This window comes from Nicotiana tomentosiformis, chromosome 4, assembly GCF_000390325.3.
Source record: "Nicotiana tomentosiformis chromosome 4, ASM39032v3, whole genome shotgun sequence".
NCBI classification, from domain to species: Eukaryota; Viridiplantae; Streptophyta; class Magnoliopsida; order Solanales; family Solanaceae; genus Nicotiana; species Nicotiana tomentosiformis.
The window spans coordinates 114,130,294-114,139,180 of NC_090815.1; the positions used below are offsets into that span (position 1 = coordinate 114,130,294).

Consider the following 8,887-nt stretch of genomic DNA (forward strand, 5'->3'; position numbering starts at 1 on the left):
CTAGCCATGTTATGCCTTTTGCTGAGAAAGTAAGCTTCGATGACTGACTTACACCGCTTGAATCACCAACAAATCCAATTTGCCTGGTTGCAGCTGGTACACTTTGCTGCCTCAGCTGGAGTCTTGTCCTTGCTTCTAAGATACTCTTTGGTCTTATAGCTATGTCAGGCTCAGGTTCAAAGTTAGGGATCTCAAAATCTGGACATTCATTGCTAGTTGGAAGTTGCCTTTGGACTGCAGGAGTTGGCATAAACATAAAGTTGTTGGATTCACTAGCTTGACCGTTTTGACTTGGCTGGGGTGCTGATAAATGGAAGTCATCTTCATTTGGGATATCTGCAGCAGCTGGGGATATATGTTGTTCATCATCAGGTTCATCAACCAAAGTTCTTTTTTTTTTTTTTTTGCTTTCCTCTTGTTTTGCCACCTATTGGTTGTTTTCCTTTAGTGTGTTATTATCAACATACATAATTATATGTTAGAACAAGGCAGAATAAAATAGAAGCATAAATTTATTGTTCAAGAGATAGATTATCTTGGCACATCCCCTAGCATTATGTCCAGGTTCTCCACAGTTAATACATGTCATTACTCTCCCTTTCCTGGATTGAGACCATTGCCCTTGCCTATTAAGGGACTCATTTGTCTCTCTTGTCTTTTTTACTTTTAGTCCGCCAACCATTCTTACAAACTCAGGTCGTTTCATACTCTGCGAGGGGTCTATCTTTCGGAACTTTTCTCCTCTCACAAGTTGTAACTTATGAGAATAAGTTTGGAGATATGCCTCTTTGGAAAGTTACCAGTGAATCTCACTTAAAGTGTCAACCTTCTTGTACAATAGGGCACAGATTGCATGAGTACATGGGATTCCACAAAGGTCCCATGTCCTACAAGTGCATTTTTTTGCCTCCAGATTCATAATGTGCCTATCATTACCTTCTGTCACTTTATAACCTTGGTCAGCACTACCATTCACATGACACTTTTGTGCAATCCTCATGAATTGGTTATACAAATTTAGAGTCTTGGGGACTGTATTTACTTCCTTACCCCACCACTTCAGCTTCATTATCAGTCAACATATTCATAACCTTGATTCTGATCTCCTCTAACATCTTTATAATTGGCTTTTGTCTGGATTTCAATATCCATGCATTATAGGACTCAGTCAAGTTATTATCCACTGACTGGTTCTTGCAGGTAGTATCAAAGAATGCCTTACTCCAGCAAGTAGGTGGATACTTTAACAGATCTTCAACAACAGTCTTACCATTATCATCCACCTGCCCACCAAAGATATTTCTTGTATTCCCCAGACCCCCATCTCTTGCATCAGTTTACTTTTATGTGTCTTACACAGAATTTGTGATGGGCCTCAGGAAGAACTCCTGAGATTGAATCAATCAGCCCCTGTATATAAAGGAAAGAAGAATTAAAATCTATATATACAGATTGGTAAAATAATAAAATAATGAAGTAAAGTGTTCATACCTTCAGCATATCCGAGATAAAAGTGATTCCTTCACCCATCTTAAGGTCCAGTGACATTTGTAGATAACTTAAAAACCAATTCCATGTGACTTTTGTTTCTTTATCCACAATAGCCCAAGCTAATGGATAAAAATGGTTTGCAGAGTCTTGACCAACTGGCACCAAAAGGTGACCCTTAACTTTCTCTTTCAAAAAGGTTCCATCCAACCCTATAAAGGGCATCAACCCACTCTTAAACCCCATATTCATTGCATGAAAATATATGTACATCCTTAGGAACATGAAAATATATGTACATCCTTAGGGACCTTCTCTTTCCTTCAGCAAGAGCATCCTTTGATAAGTGAACTATCACATCACTTCCAGGATTACTAAACTTTAATTCATTAACATATGCCACTAACTTATTATATTCATCAATATAACTCCCTTCAAGACTCTCCAAAATCAATCCCTTTTCCCTCTTACACTTTGCCTCACTAATATTTACATTAAATGCAACCTTAAAGCTTTCCCTCATCTCTCTAATCTTAATTTTTGGATAATCTTGCAACCCTCTCTTGAAGTATGCAGCAATGGTCTTGGCATTAACTCTATGATTCTCATATGCAGGTTCACAAGTGTGCTATGAATTTAAGGTCCTGAATTCAGCCCCACCCCCAGAAGAATTCCTAGATATGTGACATACAAAAGGGCAACCAACTTCACAAATGTACCTAAGCCTAGTTGGGTCACTTTTAAGTTGCTCTAACCCATAACCATTTGCAAGTGCATACATATTTATCACTTTCCTAGCTTCATCAATATCTTTGAATGTCATGGACCTATCCAACTCTTTATAGTCAGTCAATTTATCATTAATGTCCCTTCTTTTGTGTAAAAAGTTTCTCTAGTCTATCAGAATGATAGTTTGAAGAAACAACATATTCATTTCCATCACAATTATCACTTTCATCACAATCAGTGTTAGCTTCAAGTTCATGAGGTTCATCATGCTCATTGTGATGGATTATATTAGGTACATTAATACTTGGCGCACATTCCTCTACAGGAAATATGTTAATAACATTAAACTGGTTGTTAACAAAGTCCAATAAAGTCTTAATGCCATAATCACCTTCTATTTCATAGTATGTACCAGAAGGACCATTAACTATCAGTTGTTGGACTCCTATATACCCCAAGTTAGAAATATATTCATCTACTAAATCATTATAGGAAAGCAAGTCAGAGTCAAAACCTTGCTTGGTGTGCACAATTTTTCTTGAGTATGCCACGAGTGGTTTCTTGACCCACTCTCCACCATTATGAAAGACAATCCAGCAGGTCCATTTGTCAGTAAACTGCAGAATAAAGAATATACATATTTAAGACACACTAAAATCACTTAAGGTAAAAAAATATAGAAATAATATAAAATACACACTAAAACCAGACAACATAAACAAACAAAAACTAATGGAAGGCAGAGCAAAATAGAATAATAGAAGGTATAGAGATAAAGGCATAAAGGCATAAAGGCAGAATAAAATAGAAGGCACCACACATTGAAGAAGTAAGTCAACTTCAATAAACTAATAGATGCAGCCATGGATATGGGGGACCATACATTAAAGTATTATAGTAAAAAATAAAGTGTCCCCTGCCCCACCCTCCAATAAACAACGCAGAAAAGAACAAATGAAAGCCAATATAAAAAATTCGATTCACTTATTTTCTACCAAAAAAAATCAAAGAAAGTTGGGACCACAAAATATTGAAATTGAAACCCTAAACCACCAAAGGACTTTTCAATACCAAGAAAGCATAAACCAGATATGAGGCACATGCAAATAAAAAGAACAAAATTACGGTTTAATAATGAAAAACCACATGCAAGTGAATACAAACGCAAAACACATACCTACCAGCTTGAAATTATCGACAAAGAAAGGGAGAAGTGAAAATTCTAACTAACCAAGAATAATTTTGAAAACCCTAACTCCAATAAACAACAAATTCGAAACCCTATGACAACTACACTTCGGTTACACACATGTATCAGCTTGAAATAATCGATAAAGAAAGGAGGAACTGAAAGCACTAACCAACCAACAACAAATTTGAAAGGGATTTGAAACCCCAGTAAAACTTCACTTCACTTACATACAAGTAACAGAAACATCAAGTTTTTTGGAATAACTTCTTACCTTTGCTTGAAATTGGCACTGGACACAAGGATTCTACAGACGGGTTTGGTTCTCTCATTTTCTTTCAAGTACTAGAAGGTTCGACCAAATGAGGGCCTCTACTCGTTTTACACGGGTTATTTCTATTTATTTAGTGGGCAAATGGTTACGGGTTACAAGTTAAAATTTTGGGAGTGAAATTGGGTCAATCTAATTTGGGAGTCGAATTGGGGCTTTCAACTTAATGGAAAGCTAACTTGGCAGTTGATGTGGAAAAAATGGAGTGGGTCAGCTGCCACATTGACCATCCGTTAGGGTTAGGGGAAATTACATCAACTTTGTTAACGTTAGGGTGGGTTTTGGACGTAAAGTAAAACGGAGGACAAACGTGTACTATTTACAATAGTACATGGGCAATAATGGCCTTTCCCCTAGAATCAAAAACTCCATTACAGAGCTTCACGGATAACGTATAAGAGCAAAAGAAACAACAACCATTTCCTCTTCACTCTTCCTAGAAACTCCAGTCATAAACCTCTACTCCCCTATATGTAAAAGCTCCAAAAACCCAGCTGAAATTCCGCCGCCAAACACCATGGAAACGCAGCTCCAAACCAGCAAAATATCACCCCCAAACCCAGCTGGAATCGACCCCATAAACGACCCAAAAAACACAGCTCTAAAGCCTTCTCAAACCTCCTCAAAACAGTCCTCAAACTCAACAAAACGTCACCCAAACCAGCCCCCAAAACTGTCTGCAAAAATAGCTCCAAAGAGCAGCCAAACCAGCTGCAAAATTGCTGAAAAACCAGTTCGAAAACCCCAAAAAAGCTGTCCCAAAATCAGCACCAAAACTTCGACGAAACACCATCCAAAACCAGCCACAAACATCCATCGAAACGACCCCTTTTACACTCGAAATAGTTGTCCAAATCTAGTTGAGTCGGTATAATTTTTGTCCAGATCTTAGTTTGAGGTCGCCGTCGAGGTTATGGTCGATTGGTTCTGTTCCGTTTGAAGGTCTCTATTTTGCTCTCGCTTCGGTCAAATTGTAGTTGCCGATTTTCTTATATTTTTGCATCGGTAGAGGTTCTTCAATGTAAACGAAGTTTCCAGTAATAAGGTCCATTCTTTACACTTATGTTATCTCAATTTGGTCTTGCTAGCATAGTGAATGATTTTGGTTATTTGTTTGCTCTTCGGTGTTATTTTGTCTTTGTTCATCATCTTAATTCATTTATCTGTTTTCTTGAAGATACATACTTCCTTTATGAGCTTCATTGAAATATTTTCGATAAGTTCATATTAATCTTTTGATGCTTTGAGTTTAGTCGTGTGCTTGATACAATTGTTAGATTGATGTATTGGCTTATTTTGATATTATGGCAGTAAGTTTGCTTAGCTAATTGGATTTTAGGGGCTGATTGGTTATGTTTGGATTGGTCTGGGGTTGATAAGATTTACGAAGGATTGGGCTTGAATACAACTTTAGGCCTACTTGATTAATTATATAAGCAGAAATAGAGTAATTGTTAGTGAGTGATGTAGACTGCGGTATACCCAAAGTTTTATTACGTAAGTGAAAGAAAAGAGTGGAAAGAACAGTTGTGAGAGAGTGAAACGAGTCGCAAATTAATTCAAGACTCGTCGCGAAAAAGGAAAAACGGGGATGAAATAGACATGAAATAGATATCTCAAATTTACAAGAGAGAATGCTCACAAACACGTTAGTTGCTTTTTAGGCGCTCTTCCACAAAAATTTAATCATCATGATTATGGGTACGGTACCCATGGCATAACTATGTTACGTAAATTCAAATTCAAGTGCGTATTTATGTGACTTGATATCTCAACTTCAAATAAATAATAATAAAATAAGCATGTCGTAAATTACGGGAGCATTTCACGTAGCGTGATTTGCAATGTGTATAAAAACAACGAGTGCGCGACATCGCAACTTGTTCAAATAAATTCTATAAATGGCTAAAATTGAAAGCGGTATAGAAACGGTAACGCATAAGAGATTTTAAGCATGTAATGATTCAGATAATTAAGCCAAATATTAATTATTAATAGACCGTGCTAAAATCACAAAATCCTAGAGTACCTTACATCTTCTCCCGGGTTAACAGAATTCCTTACCCGATTTTCTGTGTTCCCGGACCATAAATAGAGTCAATTTCCTCGATTTGGGATTTTAAAATAAACCGATAACTTGGGACACTATAATAAATATTTCAAGTGGCGATTCTGAATTAAATAAACAATCTCATTTCGAACAATGTCACTTTAATTAAAAAAACTCCTTATTCTTCGAAAAAAGTGGTGTGACACCTGCAATAATCCCTTTCTCGGTCGTAGTGTTATTTTCATCGAATATGACATGTACTATTTCTTCTACAGATAAAGTGAGTTTATTATAAACTCTAAAAGATCTATTATTTATGGAATAACCCAGAAAAATACCTTCATCACTTTTTGGGTCAAATTTTTCAAGATTATCCTTACCGTTGTTGTGGATAAAACACCTGCCAAAAGGATGGAAATAACCTATGTTGGGTCGTTGACCTTTCCATAATTCATATGGAGTTTTCTTCAAGATAGGTCTTATAAGACATCTGTTGAGAATGTGGCAGGTTATTCTTATCGCTTCTGCCCAAAAATGGTTTGGAATGTAATGTTCCAATATTATTGTTCTGGCCATATCTTGTAGAATTCTATTTTTGGTTCAACTACTTCATTCTATTGAGGTGATCTTGGAGCTAAGAAGTTGTGAGTATATCTTTGATCATTGCAGAAATCTTCAAATGATCTGCTTTCAAATTCTCCTCCATAATCACTTTTAATAGTTGTAATAAGGTACCTCTTTTCTCTTTCAACTCTCTTACGGAAAATCTCAAAGTATTTCAAAGCTTCATCTTTATGAGATAAGAAAATCACTCATGTAAAACGTGAGTAGTCATCAATAGTAACAAAAGCATATCATTTTCCTCCTATGGTAGCAATTCTGGTGGGTCCAAACAAATTCATGTGAACCAATTGTAAAGGCTTGGTGGTAGACACAATGTCTTTGCTTTTGAAAGAGTTTCTGATTTGTTTATGAATTTGACATGCATCACTTACATGATTTCTAAAAAAATCGAGTTTAGGAAGACCAATAACTAAATCATGCTTGGAGAGTTTCTCAATTAGATGCATGCTTGCATGACCAAGTTTCTTATGCCACAACCATGGATCATCAGGTATAGATGCTAAGCAGATATGACTATCTAGATTTTCAATGCCATCAAGAATACAAACATTTTCATACCTTTTTCCTAGGAGTATTATTTTACTTGACTCATCTTCAATAATGCATCCCGCTTTCTTGAATTTAACTTCGTACCCTAAATCACATAGCTGACTTATACTCAGGAGATTATAGTTGAGTCCATCTACAAGATATACTTCAGTAATATCATAGTTATTATTGAATGGAACTGTGCTAGTGCCAACTATCTTTCCTTTTGAGTCATCACCAAATTTGACACTTCCTCCATTTATCTTAGTAACTTCTTTGAACAGGTTTTTGTCACCTGTCATGTGACAGGAACACGCACTGTCTAAGTACCGTTGTCCTTTGCGGCTCTTTCTGTGGTGTTCCTGCAAAACAGAATTATCACTTTCTTTTAGGTATCCAAGCTTTCTTGGGTCCTTGTTGGTTAGTTCTACTAAGATGAGGATTATTTTTGGGTTTTCAAATCTACCCCGAAATATTAGATTTATGAAATAGATAGAAAGAATATTTATGTTCAATTTTGTTACAGTAATGACACATAGGGGATGATCCAGTTTTGATCTACCATTTGTGTTAGTACTTGTGGACTCAGTTCTATCCGGTCCTTTTCCAGTTGACTTGTAAGTCGCCTGGTTAGACTTGACAGAACTGTGAATGGTGGACTTGCTCATGGCATTAAGTTGCATTTGCAATTCCTCAACTTCATCTAGGAGTACATCACTTTCAATTTCACAGACTTCAAGCTTGAGTTCCCAGTCTTTTTTTTCCCTATTGAGTCTCCTTAGTTCATTCAACATTTTTTGAGACTCTTTTAGGGTAAGGTCAAGAATATCCTACAATTCATTACATCTATCACAGTTATAAGATCTTACCTCACTTGTTTCACCTCGTGCCATGAAACAATTTTCAGTATCTTCTTTGTATTAATCATCTGATGCATCTTCATCGATCCAACAACACGAGTATTTGTTCATGTCATTTTCTAGAATGGTCATGAAGCATATATTTGCTATTTCCTCGTGTTCCGAATTGTCTTCATCACTCCATCTTCTGAAAGATTTGTTTTTATTGAATCCTCTGAAAACCTTCCTTTTAAGATCTGGGCATTCAACTTGAACATGCCCATATATTCCACACTCATAACATTTTTCATCATTCTTGTCTTGTTCATTGTATTGCCTGGTTTGCCTGGTGGCATCCTACCCCTTCTTGTGTTTCTATATCTTCTCATTACTCCATCCATATTCCTTTATACCATGACAATCTCTTCTTCAAGAGCTTCTACGTCGTCATCAATATCATTTTCAGGTCTTTCCGTTGTAGCTTTGAAAGCAACAGTTTTCTTGATATGTGTTTTCTCGAATGCTATACGATCTCCTCGAAGCTCATCATATGAAAGTTTGTTTAGATCTTGAGATTCGAGTGCAACTACTTTTATCTTCCAAGTGGTAGGTAGACTCCTTAGAAATTTTCGAACTTGATCACCACTTGAGTATGGTTCACCAAAGGCTTTTAGATCGCTAATGATTTTACCGAACCTTGCAAACATTTCCTCAATGGATTCTCCTTCTTTCATCTGGAAGAGTTCATAGTCATGAACCAACATGTTAATGTGTGTTTCTTTCACTTTGCTGGTTCCTTCATGTAACGACCCGACTTAAGATCCCGAGCAACTTCGTAATATATATTATGACTTGCGTGTGTGGTCGAGTTTGATTTTTTGGAAGATTCAGAATTTAATTAAAAGAATAATTCTTATTTAGAAGCTTAAATGGGAATAGTTGATCGGAGAGTTGACTTTTGAGCAAACGACCCCAGAATAGAATTTCGATGATGGCAATAGTTTCGTATGATGATTTCAGACTTAGGCGTATGTTTGGATATGGATTTGGAGGTTCGTAGGACAATTCGTCGATTTTGGCGAAAGTTGAAAAATAGAAGATTTTTAGAA

At 36.4% G+C, this 8,887-nt stretch overlaps 1 protein-coding gene across 1 annotated transcript; it reads right to left on the bottom strand.

Annotated features, from left to right (window-relative positions):
- Positions 1-2,348: 2,348 nt before the first annotated feature.
- On the bottom strand, positions 2,349-8,542 carry LOC138910384 (uncharacterized). The gene is made up of 3 exons (XM_070201621.1): positions 8,192-8,542; positions 6,783-7,769; positions 2,349-2,834 (listed from the first exon to the last, which is right to left on the bottom strand). Exons 1-3 carry the CDS (start codon positions 8,540-8,542, stop codon positions 2,349-2,351), a joined length of 1,824 nt encoding a protein of 607 aa, XP_070057722.1.
- Positions 8,543-8,887: the final 345 nt, after the last annotated feature.

Bases quoted from the DNA above. Each gene is read 5' to 3' on its own strand.
- LOC138910384 (XM_070201621.1), bottom strand. From the start codon at position 8,542: ATGTTGGTTCATGACTATGAACTCTTCCAGATGAAAGAAGGAGAATCC. The intron at 7,770-8,191 runs GTATAAAGGAAT...AATGAATTGTAG, and splicing joins TTGAAGAAGAGATTGTCATG to GATATTCTTGACCTTACCCT. The intron at 2,835-6,782 runs GTAAGTGATGCA...TTTATTCTGCAG, and splicing joins TCGATTTTTTTAGAAATCAT to TTTACTGACAAATGGACCTG.